Source organism: Trichogramma pretiosum, unplaced genomic scaffold (assembly GCF_000599845.2).
Source record: "Trichogramma pretiosum strain Unisexual culture from Peru unplaced genomic scaffold, Tpre_2.0 scaffold3, whole genome shotgun sequence".
NCBI lineage: Eukaryota > Metazoa > Arthropoda > Insecta > Hymenoptera > Trichogrammatidae > Trichogramma > Trichogramma pretiosum.
In genome coordinates, this window is record NW_019641698.1 from 4220710 (window position 1) to 4241511 (window position 20802).

Genomic DNA, 20802 nt, shown 5'->3' on the forward strand with positions numbered 1-20802 from the left:
CGAGGCCGAAGGTGGCGCGTCCAATTGGAGATGGTGGGCGAGCACTGGGTAGGCGTGCTCGCGCTTCGAGCTCTAACCCTATTGCTCGCCCGAGCTCGAGCGAGTGCGCGACTCCGTCCGCTTTCGTGTATACCTGTACAGGCGCGCACACTCATACACACGTATACTCACGTATACACCTGTGAGCGCTGTGTGCAAGCAGCGCCAGGTATAAGCGCGAGCAAAAGAGAAAGAGAGAGAAAGAGAGAGGAAGAAGCGGAGGTAGCAGCGGTAGTAGTAGTAGTAGTAGTAGTATAGTTGGTAGGTAGGTAGGTAGGTAGGTAGCCGCTGCTGGCGCGCATCACCCCCGCCCTGAAAGTCAGCGAGGCGCGCGAGCATCGATTATATTTTAAAGCTTTGCACGGCCAGAGTGCTCGTAGCAGTCGAACGAGTCGCATCGCGTGTTGCTGTTCTTGTGTGTCGCGATCGTGTGTGTGTGATATATACGTCGTGAGAAAGAGAGAGAGAGAGAGAAAGAGGAACGACTGGTGTGCAAAAGTGTGCGAAGATTTGTACATATACATTGCGTACGTACATACACTGCAACACGTTAGAAGTTGCGATACGGCCTTTCTTGCATACGGATATACAAGCATTTGCGTACGTATACTACAATGCCGACGTTGACATCGTCTTTATTTACGTCGTCGGTGTCGCTGTTACCGTTGCCGCAGTCGTCGTCGTTGTCCACGTCTACCTTCGAATCGTCGTAGCAAAGCTCAACGTAATTCTTGTTTCTGTTGCTGCTGTCGTCGTTGTTGTTACTGCTGCTGATGTTACTGTTTTGTGATTCATTTGGTGCAGTACAAATTAGCATACGGACTCGGTTTTTGTAATCGAACAAAATCGTTCATCGACTGGACGAAAAAAGGAGCAGAGAGAAAAGTCCGGGCTGTCAGTCGACTCGGTGCGCTATGATAGGCGGCAGTGGCGGCAGCGCAGGAAACAGCGGCGTAGTCGTAGCAGCGGCAGCGGCAGCGGCGAGTAAACCAGCGACACCCGCCGCGACGACTCCCATGCTCGTGGTCGAGGAGCAGCAACGATTGGCCAGCGCCAGTCCAGCTACTGCGCACACCCCCAACAATCGCGAGGACTCCAACAATAACAGCAGCAACAACAACAACAGTACCAACAACGCCGCCGGCACTACGAACGGCAACAACAACAACAACAACAGCAATAATGGCAGCAGCAGCAATCACTCGATTATCGTCGCTTCCACGACTGCCGTCGCAGGAACGACCGCCAACACGACTGCTAGTGCCGTTTCGAGTATAATCAGTGAAAACAGTGGTAACGAGGATGACGAGGACAGTAGCCGGGAAGTTAGTAAAAAGAGAGACGATATCGTTAAGGAGCAGCAGCAGCAGCATCAGACGGTGCAGCAGAGCATAGTTGCAAGACCCTGGGAGCAGCCCAGGCATCATCAACAGCAGCAGCAGCAGCCGCCACATCTATCGCGACAGCATATGGCAACGCTTCAACCGGGCCTCGTTGGTGGTAAGCCTCCGCGCATTATAATGTCGATTGATCGATTAAGCTAATGCGAAATGATTACGCGATCTTGACTCTGCTATTTCATCAATCGAGTATTGAATAAATATATCAATTTATAGGAGTAGATAAGCCGCGAAAGAGACGAAAAGAGTGAAATTTGCATATCGCGAGACACATGCCGCAGTCGCAAAATCAAATCAGATTTTTCGCAAACACTCGTGCCCAGAAGCGGTAGCCGTTCCAAACAGCGACGTGAATCGACGTAAATCGTCATCGATATGACGCCCTTCTATATATTACGATATACACCTGCCCAAAGAGAGTGAAAAAAAATTAAAGAAAAAAACGCCGCCCCGTAAACGTCTTATCTCGCTAGCGAATCTACAATCTTAAAGGCATCTTGGGCAAATTACACGAACGCGTGTGCGCACAGCGTGCCCATTTGTAATATTATTTGCCGGGCAATTATCATTGAAAAATCATCAGCGTCGCGATGAAGGGTCCCCGCCGCTCGTGCACACGCGCGGCCACACCACAATATGAATTATTTAAGCTCGCGCATCGTCGTCGTGTTAACACGCTTGTTACGCGCATATTATATACAATATACATGATCCATACATCATGAACGACGATCGCCCATATATATAAATCGCAATATAATCGCGGCACTCTCCCTTCTTACACTTCTTACATGCGTGTGCGTACCTATTGCTCTGCGGTTTCATCGGCCCGTATAATTAATTAGCGACTTCGGTCCGCGTGCCCCGATCTCATATATTTTTTTTTGCTGCTGCCGTCGTTGCTGTATGTATGTGTACGCGCGGGGCGCCCGAAACACGGCCCACGGTGCGCGCGAGCGATAGAGTCTAAATTACACGTGGATAACTTATTGGGCCTGGAAGCGCGAAAGAGATAATTGAGGCTGCGGATAGAGATGGCTATCGTTGAAGTGTTGCCCGCGCGAGGCCTACACTATACTACCTCTAAAGATGCTGCTGTTTCTGTACTACAACTGCAGACAGACACACACACACACACACATACACACACACATTCCACGCAGACTAACACATATGCAGAAAAGAGAGAGAGAGAGAACGACAAGCGACTGGAGCTGTCTTCTTTTTATTGTTTTACACGAGGCGCAGGAAGGAAGGAAAGACTCGTTGCACTGCTCTGCAATATTCTTCTTGTGTATATCTCTCTTTCTCTCTCGCTGCAACACACGGCAGCATCAGCAGCAGCACTTCGGGATTCGCTCTCTCAAGTTTTTTCAACTTGATTTACGAGATGTATATAATACTTCTCAGTGTCTCGGCTACACACACGGTTATAACAGCTCCGAAGCTGCCGGCTTGTGCTGCAGCACACACTCTTATACTCTCTCTCTTTCGCTTATCGTTCATCTTTCGCGCCGCGCGCTTCGAGACGCGTGCGCGCGCGAAAAGGTGAGCCCTCGGAATCGCCATTGATGTATATATACGAGCGAATAGTAGAAGCTTTTATTGCCGTAGCCGCAGCGGCAGCTTCGGAGCTCGTTGTTGTGCAGTGTCGCGCAACGCGGTCGGAATCCCGGGACGATCTTCTTTTATAACAACAAAAGAAAGCGCACGATAATCGTTGCTCACGTTCGATCGGGCCCCGCGTGTAGATATGTTTCATTATTACGAACGGGATATTCGATCGATCGACGCGATGAGAAGAGAAGAGGCCGCGGCTAATCGAGCTCGCACGATATTCGCTCGCAGCTTCTTAAGAGCCGTAACGCCACACGTAAAATTAGGCTGAAAATCAGTGCCTACCCAAGAATGAAAGATTTGACGGAAAAAAAGATGTAAAAAGCATTAAAAAAAAGAAAAAAGGAAAGAAGGAACGAAATTACCCAGTTCATCAGGCAGTTAATACGTAATGTACGCATCGCTCGCAATGATGATGATAATAAATGCAAGTCAGCGGCTAAATGATTAAAAGTTTTGCTGTATATATGCGCGAGTTAAAAGAGCCAAAGTCTATGTAGGGCGAGCGCAAAAAACGGAATCGCCTTTAAACGATTTGCCACGCTTGTCGACGGAAAAAAAACAACAACCAAAAAAAAATTGAAAAAAAAGGAAAAAAAGAAGGAGAGAGAACTCTCGACTGGTCTCACGTGTTAATATTATATACGCAGCGAGCAGAGATTATAAATGAATTTGGTATGCTGATACTTTTATGTTATTAACGAAAAGACAATGACTTATAACACGTAGAGTCATGATTGCTCGATTAACTCGGCTGGCGGCTCGGCTGCTGCTTATACACTCCTTTTTTATTCCTTTTCCCTTGCACTCGGATCTGCGGATAAAAATATTAATCGATCGAACTTTGACTTTCTTCCATTCAGGCGTTGTATATATATATCGCGCACAAGAAACAAAGATCCGCAGCGACTTAACGCGAGCGCGAGAAAGAGAGAGAGAGAGAGAGAATTGAGAATAAAGAAAAGAGCGATGGCGTGTGCAGGCTAATTGGAGCGAGAAAGAGAGGACTATATATGTGTGTCCGTATGCGCGCGAACGACTAATTGAAATGCTTCGCGTGTCTCTGCTCTCGATTTAATCATTCCGAGTTCTGCGCGCAGCAATAAAATTTCACTCACACGCAGATAAATGTTATATATATATACGTGTGCGCGTATGTGTATATGCGAAAGAGCGAAAGATTGTGCGTGTCCGTGTGACGCGAGACCTTTTAATTCGATTCGGTGTGAAATATCCCTTGTGTTGTCTACCTTGGGCGCGAACGCATGCACGAGCGCGGCGACGACGACGACAAATAAAAAAAAAGAAGAGAAGGAAAAAAAAATACAACTGGGTATATATCCTTTAGTCTTCTGGCTTGTTGGCGAGCTTGTTGTGTATATATAGATACAGACACCGCGAAAAAGATCGGTGCTGTGTGCTGCAGCAACAGCAGCGCAGCTCGCAGCTCTCTCGCAAGAGAAGAAAAGGGGAATATGTGGGTTATTAGTCAGGCCGATTACTCCTAATGTTGCGCCATTAATTTGCAGCAGCCGCTTCTTACTCTTCCTTTTTTTTTTTTTGTTTCGTTACTTTTGCTTTTGTTGTTCGTTCTCTCTCTCTCCTTCTCTCACGCTGCGCGCTCGTTAAGTGCGATATAGAGGCCAGTTTGAGAATCTTTTTTTTTCTTCTCTTACGTTCCTTTTCATCCTTTTTCCTGCTTTATAAGAGTAACGCGCGAATGTGCGAGCGCGCGCACTGGCTAAAAGAGAATACTAAATTGATTTTACGTAACGAGGTGGGAAAATGAATTTCGCAGCTCGGTGAGACTCGAGTTGTTTTTTGTTTTTTTTTTCGTTGCCTTTTTCGTCTCCTTATCGTTAAGCGATACTCGTTTTCTCGCGGCAATTTTTCAAGCTCCATATAATGTATTCGAATCGCACGCAGATATTCACCACCGAGCGGCCAGTCTGAATCTGCCCAATGCCGCTGCAGCCGTCTTCGCCAATATTTTCTCGAGTGTCGGCGGTGGTGCTGGCGGTGCTGGCAGCAACAACAACAATACCACCACCAACAACAACAACAATAGCGTCAACAGCAACAACAACAATAACAGCGGCAGCAGACACAGCAGCGAGTCGAGGCAACAGCAGAGACTGCTCGAGCTGCATCACGGCATCGGCGTGAGGTACTACAGCGAAATAGCCAATCACGTGCTCAATCAGCCGGCTGTCAGTAAACTTTTCGGTGAGCATCTTTTTGTTTACTTAGCGGCTCGATACACATCAACAGCCGCGCTGATAGTAATCGAATCTTGATAACGCACGAGAGTGTACTTTTTAATCGAGACAAGCAAGCGAATAAAATAAAAAGAAAGAGGAAAGAATCACATAATCGATTACACTTTAAAGAGGCGCGCGATAGTCATGCTAATTTTTTTCTCGCTCGAAAGTTATTAACAGGTGTTTGGCAGGCGACGATCGACTCTTCGACGCACCTCATTTGCGCGCGTTTTAATATATATTCGATTCGATATAATTGACAAAACCGCAATCAGTTTGGGCGATCTCGAGCCTCGCGTTACTGCTTCTCTCCTCTCGTTCTCTCTCTCTCGCTCTCTGGCTTTTAAAACATCAAAAAGTCATTTTGCGACGAAGAAGGCGAGTAAAAAATAAGGCGAGAGAGCTTGCGAGCAAGCGGGACACTCTCGGGGCCCCAAAGGAAATCGAGATAACATCCTTATACGAGCAGTGCCCGCGCGTGTCTCGTCCTCGATCGCATATACATACAAGGCACAGACGCACACCTATGTAACACATACATAGCATCCGTATCCGATTATGCTAATTAATTAAGCCGTTAAAGCAACCTCAAAAATCCACACCTTTTGCCAGCGATGATCATTTCTTCTGGAAATAAATAATAGTCCTGCGCCTCGGCTCGGTATACGTGTATGTAGCGCAGCACACGAGTCCATTCACGATTCCGCAGCGAGCGATGCTTATCTGCAAAAGCTCGATTTAAGTAATCGTGCGCACGACGAGAGATGAGAGGCTGCCTCTCGGCTCGGGCCTCTCCCCGATTATCGGCACATTATGCGCGTACTAAATGAAGACGTTATGCGCGCCTCGCTTTTGCTCTCGAGTGTCTGCGCTTGTCGACTTGCACACGTGTATATAATATAACATGCGAGAAAGAGAGAAACGATACGAGTAAAAGAGTGAGAGAGGGACGTGAGCAAGTTTTGCCAGGATAGTCTCGAGATTTTTACGAGCTGCTCGTAAAGTTAACGAGCTAAAAGGGATGATGATGCTCTGGACTGTGTGTGCTGCAGCTATATAGACACGAGCTCGCGCGCGCGCGCATTCTTACCGCGCCGCGAGTCTCCTTTTTTTCGCGCGCTCGCTTGGTCTTTAAATTTTGGTTCTTTTGTTGGAGGCGCAAACCTCTATATGTGTGTATGCACATGCGATCGTTCGGTTTGGTCATTATATATTATGTATAGGCGCGAGAGTTGCGGCTGCTGCACGGGTTGAAAAAAAAAATCAAAGTTATACGTACACGTTGCATGCATTACTTGCACCAAGTTTGTCTGCGGATTACGAATAAACAGCAGTTTTATGAAGTTTCGGTATACGTGTAGCGCGCGTTCTACAGTTTTTTTGTGCATGGCGAAGAAGAAGAAGAAGAATCGGGTTGAGAGAAATTTTATGGTCTTATAAACGACGTGGTAGCATATTCGATGCGTGGTGCTTGCTTTGTTTGATTTTGGATCGATGTGTGGGTATCGTTTGACGCCTTTACCTTCTTTAATCATTTTTCTTTCTGGAGTCGCAGAAAAAGATATTGAAAATAAATCGATTATCGGATCGCGTTTACCAGCAGCACGGCGCAGCAGCTGCGAAAATAATGTACATACACGGCTCGAGACCGGTACAAGGTAAATCTTACACGCTTTCGACGCAAATTATGTGATACGGCGATTATTATACAAACATCGATTTCGAGCAAATTTATTTGCTTTAAAATTAAATTGATCTAAGTAGCAAATCGATTATTAGATAAGCTTATTTTTGTAAAATATTATGTATACGATCTAAATAGGCAAAACCACATATTAAACGTAAATGTTTCTAAATAGGAATTATGCTTATTCAAACTCATATTAGATAATAGAAAAGATTAAACAATAGGAATGATGATTGCTCAAACATTACGTGGAATTTTTGCAGTAATAATTTCTCACATGCAAAATCATTGGTCTTAATTATCTATATAGTTTCTCAAACGAACTGATATGTGCCTCTAAAAATCGTACCTAAGACAAGCGCGAAATCGTTAAACTCGCGGAAAACTAGCCGCGCGAACTCGTAAAATCAGTTTCGCCAAGATTATCCTCGGCGAGGCTGAATTGCAAAAGGGCGCTAAAATTGTCTCGAAGCTCGGCTTCGATGGAACGTGAATCGCACATAACGAGTCGATCGTGAGCCTATATAAAATACCGAGCAAGTTCGTTATTACCGGCTTATATAATTTGTCGGATAGTAGAGTTGGAAAATTGCGCGCTCGGCGGCTATTATTGACTTGTTAAGCCGAAGCGAGCGTGTGTGTATGCTTGAAAGTTTTTGTGCTCTCGCGCCGCGACTCGCACATATCTGCTACATTCGCGAGCAATAATCGACTCTTAAAACGACGTTATGCTCTCTCATATATAGAACATGAAAATACCTATATACGTATATAATAATAAAGGGAGGGGCGAGGAAAAGGAAAACAATTGCTTGCTGGGCAATAACAATGATGAAGATGATGATGGTGATGATGGCGATGATGATTGAAGCTCGCGGAAAGGTGCAGAATACGAGGTGTAGAACTGCGGACGCGCGCGCAAGCCAGAGAGGATTTTAACGACCGGTAGTATAAAGTTCGATTTTATGAGCTTGCCGCGCAGCAACTGAAAAGTCCATACACATACACGCAGACCCTAACGTAGTTGCCGGCTTTTGATTTCGTGGGAATTTGGATCTAGCTAGTCCAGCAGCAGCAGGAGCAGCAGGAGCAGCAGTGGAAGCTTTAAACGTCGTGCGCGTATATAATACATACACAGGGTGTGGTATGTGCTCTTGTTGTTGTTGCAACGTCTTCAGTTCCTGCATATAGATACGTAGGTACGCGCGCGCGCGCAGACAGAGGCACTTACGGGAAGATTTAGAGTCTTCGGACGCCCATTTGAAATATATTTATTGGAAAAAATTCGGCGACTTTTTGCTCGATAATTGCCAACGCCAACTCGTTCGAATAGTCTATAAACGTAGACGCGCGCGCGCATATATACAAACTCGTCGATTGTATCTTTATCGTCCGGAACGTCGCGCACAATCGATATTACGCGCGCATCGTCGTCGTTTTTCCTTTCTTTTTTTGCTTTATTGCGCGCGTGCAATCGATCGAATAATGAAAAACGAATGTTTGTATTATTCTGTTCGGAAGCTCGCAGCTACTCGCGATACGCGCGGCGGCGGCGGCACCGCTTGTTGTTTTTCTGATGAATAATAAAGCAGCGATTAATTTATGCGCGCAAAAATTAATCGAGCTCGCTTCGCAAATTGATTTGTAATCGAGCAAACTTTTGCAATCGCGTTTTATAAAACTGCTACCGCGGTTAGCATTTTTCAAACATCGAGCTAATTCGACGCGACAGGTATGAAGTATTTTCAAGGCCAGCTCGCGCACAGCACACACGGGTTTGCACTCGCTGCGCTCGTGACTATAGTTAATCATTACATATTTGTCTCGCGAAATTGATTCCGCGATTTTACTGCGCGAGCTTTTAACGAGTTAACTTTGATTTGGTTTTATGGGCAAATTTAGTTGCTTCTTTTTTTTTTAATATTAGATGAATAAAGGTTCCAGTAATTACCATAGTATTACGCTGGTTACGAGAGATCGCAAAAGCGGATATTTCAATCAACATCGTAGTTTTGTATAGTATAAAACTCTTTCAGTATAAAGATGATCGAATCAACGCAATGACCGAGAAAATAACTATACAAAAAACTGAATAAAGCAGGTCGTGCTCGTATGAATGTATGCACCTTTGGTCAATTATATGAACTGAACTTTTCTGCAATATGCCTATTGCCGATTCATATACACTCTCGAGATGCACAAGTTGGTCGTCGCCTGGTATGTGTATTGCGCACACGGAGCTCTAAGCAGAAAGACAGTCGATACAGCCGGTTACGGGACTATTTCCACACTAATGACAAGCCGACACCACTGCGCCACCACTTCCCGGAACCCCTTAGTCTTTCTAAATGTGTATATAGCTATACGTCGCCTCGATATAGTATGAATATACGTGCACACATGTGGAGCTCGCAGATATGAGCACGTACGTACACACGTACACAAGGCGTATGGAAATTCTGCTCTAGCCGCATCTTACTTACACTAGAAGTGCACGTAAATATGTGTTTGTGTGTTGTGTCGTTTGCGATACACATGGAGACACAGACACGACACACACATAAGCTTTGCGCACAGCTACATGCGCACACATAGCGATAGAGAGAGGCGCGGGCCGCAGTTTAATCCAATTGTAAGAAGCCTTCATTCTGGACGCGCATCTTCTGTGCTTTTTCATGTAGTTTTTTTCTTTTCTTGTTGTTGCTTTTTTTTCTTTACAAAATTCCACTTTCACGTAAAGTCACCCGCGCGGTTTCACCATTATCTATATGAGCTGCAAAACTACCATAGTGAAAAATTTGCGATACCTGCCGATAAACAGCTGCTGCAGCTAAACCCTTTGTAAACTTTTTGTTGTTGTTTGTAGTTGTCGTAGTTGTTGTAATGAACCCAGCAAAAGCCCTTCAAGTCGATCGATGCGCGATTACGATTCGGGCCTTTGCGCGCACACACGGATTTCAATCGTTCGATAGGTACAAACGACGCGTACATCGACGTATGTATATATTTATACGGATGAGTTTTTTACTCGCATTGTACACTAGCCTTTGTCTGCTGCACACACACAAACACGTATAAACATATAGGTGCGCGTATACACACGCTGCGTAAGGGCACTTTGCACGAAGAAGAAAAAAGACCAAGAGTGAAAGAGAAAACAGAGAGAGTCGGTGAAGAGAGCTATAAGCTGGTTTGTCTGTAGGTGAAGTCAAGGGGTAATTTTGCATTAGCACGACTTCACGGGTGTGAGCATCGATGCGAATATTGCTCATACGCGGGTGTACGATAGTGTATACGCGTAAACGCACACACATACGCACATGTACGCGACACAAAGGTAGGTACGTACAATGTGAAGCTAGCTAGATGAGAAAGCGAGGTGCGAACTTACATGGACAAGGGCAACCTTAGCATTTTTATCGGATTATCGATGATCAATATACGCTTTTACATACGCGCAGCAGTAATATAAACGATAGCTACGTGATAGATCCTCTATATCTCAAAAAAAGCAAAACAAGAATGTTTCTCGCGTCAATTGTTTTCTTTGTTTTTGTAAGATTTGAAGATTGTTATAACAAATGACTTAATTATTGATTATTTTCAATAGTCGAACGCGTAAGTCCATTGAAATAAGCAACACGAAATTTTTAATCGTATACTGCGTACGGTAAATCATCCGGGGGGTAATAAAGATTAAAAGCCAAGTGAAGATCTGGTCAGGGTATCATCATCGTCGCCGTCATCATCGCGATCAGCACGGACGCATTGCCATTATCGGCCAATCAACGGCGAAACAGCAGCCAATGTATTATATGTGCATAGGAACGAACGATGAGAAAGAAGAGGCAGAATAATGCACCGTACGAAACACAGACCCGCAAGAGCTGAACACAACCGAGCGCATACGAGAATGTACACACGAGCGAGAAAAAAAGAAATAAAAATTGATATCTCATCTCTTGCACAACACAATGTGTTCCGACGCTCCTGAAATACTCAATAATTACATACTCCCCGCGTGTAACGTTCCAGCATACTATAATATATGCTTTATAAGCATCATCGCGCACGCGGGTCGCTTTGCACGTGCATTTTCAGAACGAGGGGGAGGAGGTTGAGGAGGAGTAGCAGCAGCAGTAGCAGCCGTCGAGTCGCATGCATTTTTCATTTTCTGCCTTTTCATGTGAACGCTTAAAAACATAACGATCTCTAGCGACGATTAAATGATGCGCATAAAAGAAAAAAAATTTCTCAGACAAAGCTCATCGAATAACATTAAACCCATGATTTCTCTTCTGCCTCGCGTGTTTGATATATTGTTCGCTAGAAGAATCGTCTAGCCACCGGGAACGGCTCGTTACGCATACATTATTTATTATAATGCATCATCATTGCGCGTATCAGCTCGATAATTTTGCTACTTATTTTTCTTGGACGTTCTTATATATATTCGTGACCTCGAGTGCGTATGCTATACATAATGCTGCACGCGAAGACGTATACACGCTCGCGCGAGGATCTCGAGCAAATACGAAGAAAAATAATTGAAAAAAAAAATGATTATTTTATGAATCGTGTGCGATCTCATTTGGTCGCAAATTATTAATGATGCGCGTAATACCAGCGTATACACGACGAGACAAGAGAAATTTGTCTTAAATTTTTTTTCTCGTCCTTGCAATTAATTCGCAGAGATTAACGAAAGGCGTGTTTTGTGATTAATGTATCGGGATGTACTTTACAATGCACATCCGTGTTTTCATGCGTACGTATACGAGCGACGAGACGAGACACAAAGCGACCGATCGAAAGTGAGAAATCGCGTGACTCTTTTAAGATGCAAATATTGCCCAAAGAGGAGGTGAAAAAATCGTTTTGTTCTCGTGCACGCGGTAACTAATGCCGCAAAAGACTATTTTTTCCATCGCCCTTAAATAGGTATATTTTCTGGGGAATTTTAAAAATATCGAAAATGGCTCGGTCATCCCATATAATTTTGTGGCACACTATTTAAGAGAAAAATTAGAGAATATATACATCACGTAGGATGCAAGAGCGAGAGAGAGAAAGCGAGGCGCTCCACACGTCCGCATGTCTCCAAAAGGACTCGTCGAATCGGTCGAAGAATTTCCTGTAGTTTGCCTCATACGTGCTGACCGCTTGCTAATATAATTGCTCAGATTATACACACACACACATATTATATATAGGAATTGAATAGCTGGGTAGCCTTCCAAATTATCAATACACAAAAGATGCGAAGGAGAGAGAAAGAAAGACATAAGCAGAGAGAGTGACTGAAGCCACGGGGCTCTTAAAGCTGACACGCCAAAATCTTACGGTTTTTTGTTTGACATGCAAGCGCACAAGTCTGGAAATCAGCGGTCGAATGGCCCATTTAACGGCCGAAAAATTTCGTAATTACGGCCCCGCTACCATATATCTGTAAACCTTCATTCACTCTCGTTTGAGCACATAAACTCACAATGATATATAATATATAGTGAACTTTTTCAGTGGCACACGAGATTGAAATATCCGATCGCGGTTTTTTTGGCCTTTGTATTTTTGCACGGATTACCCTATTTTTTAGCCCTCGCGAAACAATGCGAATCGCTTTTGGTGGATGGGTTGCGATCTCAATATATCGATGAAGTTTTCATCGAATGCATCTGGCAGCTGCATCGAAATCAAGATCCAAATAACTTCTCATCCCAATTTTATTTCATCTGCGCAGTTTGTAATCAATTTTTTGAATTTTATCTGAATATTATCTAAATTATAAGGTGCAAGAAAAAGACTCACTGAGTCGGCGGTTTTTCAGCCAGAAGCGTATGCGCGACAAGCGTTTTTGAATGTATGTATGAGTCTGTGTGTACGTGAAATCCAGCGGCAGAAGAAAATAAGCAGGAGCAGGAGCAGCGAGCAGCATCGGCACAAAAGAGAGAGGTGTTGATTTATCCTTTGTGTGATTGCAGGCACCCTCCGCCCACCGGGTCTCATTGGCGGTAGCAAGCCTAAGGTAGCGACGCCCGCGGTTGTATCCAAGATCGAGCAATACAAACGGGAGAACCCCACCATCTTCGCTTGGGAGATACGCGAGCGATTGATCTCCGAGGGTAAGTCTCTAGTCCCATCATCATTATCACTTTTATTCTTCTCCTTTTTTCTTTATTTACCTCCTCATCTGCTTCTTCCTATCTTATTTTCTATATTATAGCTGCTGCAACACGTGTGCAATCACAATGTGCTTCTTTCAAATTCATCAATCACTAATTAATAAGAATATATTTGTACATGGCTGATTTTCTGTAAAATCATCAAATGGAATCATAATATTTACAAAATTTATACGAACGACATGTTCGTCACGTCACTATTTTTCAAAGCTCTGAGAAGGTCTTCATTTTGCTCTATCTATGGTCGTTTTTGTACTTCTTTTCAATTATTTAAATTTTTGGTAGTTTTTTTTATCAAGGTATCATGAAAATTTTATATCTACTTTATGACAATTTGATGAAATTTTCTGATTTTTTTTTTATAAGAAAACGCTTTCATTGAAAAATTAAATAATTTTTAATAAATAATTCATTAATTTAATCAAATCTTGAAAAAGGGTTTTCTTAGAACAATTTAAGAATCTTAACAATGTCTACGATCATTTCTATTGTGACAAACATGTTCATACAATATTTATCTCATGTCAAATGAAAAAAACGTCTAGCATCATTAGATTTTATAGAGAATTGAACAAATATTAATATACCCGAGCGTACACAGGAATATAAATTAATTTTCACTGATGTACATCGAAGCATCACTTGGCAAATGCAATATTATGACTTATGCAACGCGAGCATGAAATGTGCGTGTGTACGAATGAGTGTAAAATGTAAATTCGAACAGCTGTTACTAGCACTTTCGCGTTTCCTCGGGAGGAGGTCTACAATTTTTGCAGTATATTATATCGTTGTTGCAATCGTTTTACTCTCGTGCTGTGTGCAGCGTACGCACAATAGCTATCGCTGCTGTTTGTGTTGCTGCACGAAGCTGGGTGTCTGTTTTTTTTTTGTTTACCTTAACTTTACACGGCAGCAAAAAAAAGAAAACGAACATTTGGGCCAGCGTGGTCTTTTTTTACATCCAAAAGGTAAATAATAATATACGTGTGAGGTAGTTCTTTTTTTTTTTGAGCCCTCATTGAATAAAAGTCACTTAAAACGTTGGTTAAAGAATTCAAAGTAGCGAAAATGCGCGAGCAACATATGCGTACTAGTGAGCATAATGCACAAACGCACACGTAGAGTCACGAGATTTTTTTCAAGCTTCAACGAATAAATACCACTTGTCATTGCAAAACCTTCACATCTACCATCCATTACATCCATTTGCTCAGCAAAATGTAGCGTGCGCCATTTGGTCCTGAAAAACTCACCCGTCATCCGTAAATAGGTGTGTGCAGTAACGCAACGGCCCCGTCGGTAAGCAGCATCAACAGGATACTGAGGAATCGTGCCGCGGAACGGGCGGCAGCGGAGTTCGCGCGATGCGCCACTTACGTCAATGCCTACGCCAGCAATCCACAAGCGTATTTGCAGCAACAGCAGCAGCAACAGAGTGCGGCCGGCCAAGCATCGGGGGTCTCGCCCTGGCCACCGGGCACGGTTCCGAATTCGGCAGCGGCGGCCGCGGCCGCTCACTCCTGGCTCTTTCCCGGCGGTCTCTCGGCGGCCGGCATCACCGGGTCGGCTTCGGCCCTGCTTTTGCAGCAACCCCTACCCTCGGTAGCCGCGGCCGCGGCTGCAGCTGCGGCAGCCGCCACCAGTCCGGAGCACGCGCTGCACGCTGTCGACGCTATCGCCAGAGGATACTTGCATCCAGGTGAGTTCTTTGGTCATCTGTAAAAAAATTTCATTTTTACAAATAAATCCTTCTACAGGATTTATAGAGGAAGAAAAAAAATTATATGAGCCGAGAAACAAATTTAAAAAGTTATTGTATGCAACACGTGCCCAAAAACGTCTTTTGGGCACTTGTTGCATAAATAACTATTATACGCGCAATTATAGCTTGAAAGTGCGCATAAATAAAACACGTAAAACTGTAAAATTTTCTTGTTGGCCCGCCATTCAAGATAAATGGAAAATTATACTTCCTGGTCAAAATACTCGACATTTTAAGGCTACTTTATGGCCAGCGAAAAAGTTTGTTAGTGTAACTTTTTTGCAACATTTTATGGCCTTGTAATGTTCCACATTTGTTGTATAATTATTTTTTCACTGCATATAATTCATGAAAATCACCATTTTTAATCACCATTAGAGGAAAGAAGTAATTGAAAGTTTTGCAAAACAGAGCCGTGCCTTATACAGTAATCATTACTTTGCCACTAGCAGGTTTCCTGATACAGGTACTCGCCATCTAGTGGTGGTGGTGGTTTGGAAGGTGCTGGAGGCTTAAAGTAGTGTTATTGAATTTAAAAATATTAAAAACGAGTCGAAATGTTTGAAACAATTAAATTATCATTTTCCGGTCATTTGAAATGTTCTTGATATTTGTAACATAATTGTTGAAATCAAAATTTTGTCAGAAACAAGTTAACTCATAGTAATAATTTTTGAAACAGTTCAAACGGTCACCTTTTGGCAACTAAGACATTATTTATGTTGAGAATTTTTGCCAGGGCTGTGAAATTTCAATAATCGATTACGATTATAGGTATCCTTAACCGGGCATAATTATTTTTTATTAGATGGGGACGGTGACGACGGCAGTTTGGACGGTTCGGAGCAACCAAAATTTCGACGTAATCGAACGACTTTTAGCCCGGAACAGCTGGAGGAATTAGAAAAAGAGTTCGAGCGATCTCACTACCCGTGCGTCTCGACGCGAGAACGACTCGCATCGAAAACATCGCTATCAGAGGCAAGAGTGCAGGTGAGCTTCGTGTAATGGAAAAATCGCGAAAATCGATTGTCACTGATTTCATTAGTAGCTAATTCGTTGGTACCACGATGCATTGATTCTCAGGTATGGTTTTCGAACAGACGTGCCAAGTGGCGCCGGCATCAGCGCATGAACCACTTGAAACGTTCGCCGCCCCATCATCACCATCATCATCCACAGCTTCATCATCATCAGAATCCGCTGAGCTCTCTGAGCCCGGTGTCAGCGCCACCGCCGGCCGCGGTGTTGGCGGGCGCGACTACGCCTCAAGCGCCACCGCATCAGCCGTCACAATCGAGGCTCGGTAGCGGCGAGAAGAGCGCCTTCAAAACCGTGGAGAAATTTCGACCCAGCGCCTTCCGAGCCATCGACGATCTCATCGGCTCGAGGGAAGAGTCGAGGATCGAGCGTCGGATGGACAAAATGGACGTCGACGACGACGAGGACGAGGAGATCCAAGTGCAAGACTCGCCGAACTCGTGGCACGATCGGTGGCCGGAGCAGCAGCCCCTCGAGCTCACCAAACACGACCGTTGATGTGCTTCATGAAAATGTATTAAAAATACATTTTCCCTCTTTAGTGGTTCGAAACTCCGCGTGAATGTGGGTATAAACAAGTGGAACTTAAATCATAGTATGTACATATCTGTACAATACCGCGATGATTGCTTTACAATTGAGGTGTGTGGTTTCGTTTACGGATATACCTATACTTTATTATAAGTAAAATTTAGGCACACTTTTCATGAAACCAAATTCGTGAGATGTGTGATGTTTCCCGAGTGATACTTTTATCTCGCCTTTTTCAGAAGTCGTCTTGTTCAAATCGCAGCTCCGAACGGAAGTATTACTATCTCGTTACTGTTAGTGTCTAATTGTGAAGACTCTTTCTACAATATTTAATATTATTTTTATCGATGATGTAATTACAACTGAATTACGCAATAATTAATTTGTATAAATGCAAACTGCTGCTATTGATGTTGCATAATAAGAGCGAATTGAATCAATCAATTCGATATAGATTTGATAAATTTATGTTCGAGTAAGCTTCAAAGACTGTCTTTCATTGACTCTTTTTCATACGTTACGTGATTTCAATTTGCGGCTCGTGCGTTAATGTGCGAAAAATTCAATGAGTTCATCGACCGGGAAATCGCGTCGTCTCGATATAACAAAGGAGTTCAAAACTAGTCCCAAATAGACAAAAAGTAAATAAGAATGATTATCGAGAGGTGAATATAATCGAAAATTGCGTGTTAATTTCACACGGATTCAGAAAGAAAAATGTTTATATGTGAAAAGTATAAAGATACACAAGCCACGCAACTTTTGTCAGTTCGAAACTTCGAGATTTTGAACAAGTTGTGTTCGTTCATTGAAATACTTATTATTATTTGTTTTTTTAGCAAATGACTAAATGCACACGATTTAAAAATCATTAGCAAAGATTTATAAATATATATTATACATAGACAAAAATATATTATAATTAAACCGTGCTGTCTTAAGGGCTTATAAGTATCTTGAAATTAAATTTTTTTATTGCTTTTTTAGTTGGATTCTTCTTGTCATTTGAGAAGATCTTGTTTGAGTTTAATTTTTTATAACTATTCATCAAGATTCAACAGTTTCCGTAAAATATTTAGTGTTCATGAATCGATTGATCCCCTTCTCTAACATTTTCTGGCAATTCATCTTTTTTAAAAATTCATTCACCTGTCGTAATATTGAGAACCAACCATTTGAGCTACAGCATCCAGGTGGTGTATTCTTCGGAACATCAATGCTTATCGCCACAACCTCGGGCGAAGTGGTTGAACCCGTAAATCGTTCTGCACAAAACACTTAAGTATGATTTTATTTTTCTTTATTTTTTGTGATCTCCATCGTGAAATTATTCATCCGGAGTGACCTATGGCTACGATCCCTTTGCCCGAATTCGCGACCATGATGTCCGCAATGATATTCCGCAATGACGTTAAATTTTACTAAAGAAGTAATTTGAGAAATTCGATTTGAAGATGCCTGTAAGCCCTTAAATAAATATTCTTAGGATTGAATTATACATAAATTATAAATACATAAAAATATCGACATAATATATGTGGAAGAAAAGGCTACTGATTCTATGTGTAAATTTCGTGCTTGTTTTTTTGTACATATTATAATATAATATAATGATTATACTCATATCAATACCAATTGGTCAACATTTGTCATTGTATAAAAGAGAAGAAATTTATTAAACAAAACACGAAAAATAATAATAATAACGAGTAAAAAAAGAAATAATAAATGACAATGCGTGTACATTTTCTACATCGAATCCGCGGCTAAATCCTTTAATGCTCCCTCGTCCCCCTTCCTTCGCCCTGTCTTCAGTCAGTTTTCACAATTTTTTGGTCGAAACGGCAGAATTCACACGTATCGCAAGTATAGAAGGCAAAAGAGGCTTTTTGCCGATGCGTATACAAATGTGCACGCTGTATATAAAGACGTGTGTGCGCGCAGGTATAATAAAAAGAAGAAACACCGGCGACGCGTTATTTTGCAGAATTAAGACAAGAACGTCGTCGCGCTGTAGTCGTCGTCTTCTCGATTAACTCATTCGCTTGCATCCCAAAAGAATATGTGAAAAGAGAGAGAAATCAGCAGAAGAAGGCGTGAGAGAAGCCCTTGTATACATAGTACATAACTGGTTTTTCCCTTATTTCTTCTTTTTATTTTTCGCGCAAGTCTTACTCTCTTACTCTGCGATCGTGCTTGTGAGTGTGACTGGATCCGTGCAAAAGCCAAGGGAAAAAGATTAAGAGTCACACTTGGTACAAATTTCACATCCTTGCTCTCTCTCTCTTTCTCGCTCACTCGAATCACGAGCACGGAGCAGAAGAGAGATGGCAAAGGCGTCCTACCTCTTCTTATATTGAGGACTATAAAGTCGAGCATTACACCGGAGCGATAAAGGGCGGCGGCGGCGGCAGCAGCGACGTTGGCTGGACAGCAGCAACCGCAACGCGCTCCGTCAATTTGCATTTCTTTCTCTCTGTCTTATTCGCGCGCACCTTATATATTATACTATTTTTTGCGCTTCGCTTATCTCCGGGGTCCCGCGCTCGAGTGTATATTATATGCGCGCAGCTTCTTCTTCTTCTGCTTCTCTCCGTCTGCTTCGTTCTCTCTTCTCTTTCGTTGCAATTCGTACGGATGTAGTATATGTATATAAATTCGCTTGTATATATCTTGAAGCGCGTCGATTTTGGCTGCTAAACTGAGGGAAATTTACGACTCTTGTCGTGTATTATACATTGGTGTACGCCGAGAAAAATAAAAAAAAGGAAGCCGCGCTTATTACTCATGGGTGCAGTTATGCAGAATTTTTTTAGAACCAAGCAGAAGCGATAGGAGCAATTCGGCTCATATAAAAATCGGTATAGTACAGTGTATTTTATGTGAGTTTAGTCTGTGCGTTGAGCTGGACACAAAACAAAAGTGTCCAAGATTAGAAAAAGTTCCACCTCCCACGTAAACTTTCATTTACCACTGAATTAAGGCAGTTAATTTTTGGAAATTCGGAAAATTAAAAAAAGGATTGCAATAAGATTTTGGATTAATGAAAGTAATTAGGAAAAGGATAAAAGGAGCTTCTAATCATCTTTAAAAATGTGGAAATTAAATTACCAAGTGGTTTTCACGTTAGTTTTTTTTTATAAGAATATATTTTTATTACTGATCATAAAGAAATAATCGGTTTGTCAGCAAACTTATAAAAATCTTTCTCTAACTACTTAAATCAACTTCACTTACGTCATTACGTGAGGTTTATAAAAAATTGAGTAGCTACTATATACTCGCTTCATTCACAGTTCTAACAAAGATTCCAATAAATAAAAAAAAACCCCTCAGCTGAATATTACATCAAAAGCTGCAGTAAGTAAGTAGCCAAAAATGCACGAAGAATAATTAGCAGTACATAAAATTTCGTCTGGTACAAAAATAAAACACCACCGCGATATTAAATAAACATATGCCAGCAATGATTTCGAGATATACGAATGATCAATAAATTATACATAAAAACTTGATTATTATGAGACGCACAATTGCATGCTATTATGTATGTTCGTGACAATGGGAAAAAACTAATTGAAAATTCATTACTACCATTCTTTAATCGCGACGGGCTTGTTCACCTTTATTTTAAGGGGCTACATATCTTTGGGAGATAGACTTTTTTTTACTTCAAACCAAATTTCAAATCAAAATTAAATTTTTACTCAATGAAATTTAACCGTTAAACAAGCTGAGAAAAAATTTCAGCTATAAATGTTGAAATTTATCAATTTTCTATCATAATCAGTTTTCTTCGGCCACTCTTATATTTTCCGGCTAGGATCATTGAAAACGAAGAATGTATCATATTTCTTAAAGTTCAAACTTGGCGAATAAAGGAAAATAAAAATGATGAAATTTGATGAATTGACACGAGTTTGAATGAATTTCTTACCATGCCCATATTGGGAATATGATTTTTTCTTCAATTTTCATCATTTTTTATTTTCCTTCGTTCAATCACTAGCTAAGAGTATATTCTGCCAGGAAATAAAAGAGTGACCGATAAAAGTAAAAGGAGGATCGGTTATTTTCAACATTTTTAGCTAAATTTTTTTTACAGATTTTGTAACGATTTAACGTTATTGTGTAAACGTTTTGAGTTGGTTAAATTTTTAGTTTTTGAAATACAATTTAAAAAAAAATTACATCTCACAAAGCTATGTAACCCGTTAAGATATCAACGTTTGAATAAAAAAATAACCAGTGTTAGTTGCATAGCAAGCAAGCTATCATA

At 42.0% G+C, this 20802-nt stretch overlaps 1 protein-coding gene across 1 annotated transcript; it reads left to right on the forward strand.

The window, feature by feature from the left end:
* The first annotated feature begins 948 nt into the window (after nt 1-948).
* Nucleotides 949-18215, forward strand: LOC106650770 (zinc-finger homeodomain protein 7-like). The gene is made up of 6 exons (XM_023462355.1): nt 949-1539; nt 4983-5282; nt 12986-13126; nt 14460-14888; nt 15760-15944; nt 16038-18215. Exons 1-6 carry the CDS (start codon nt 954-956, stop codon nt 16488-16490), a joined length of 2094 nt encoding a protein of 697 aa, XP_023318123.1. The 5' UTR covers nt 949-953; the 3' UTR covers nt 16491-18215.
* The last annotated feature ends 2587 nt before the right edge of the window (nt 18216-20802 follow it).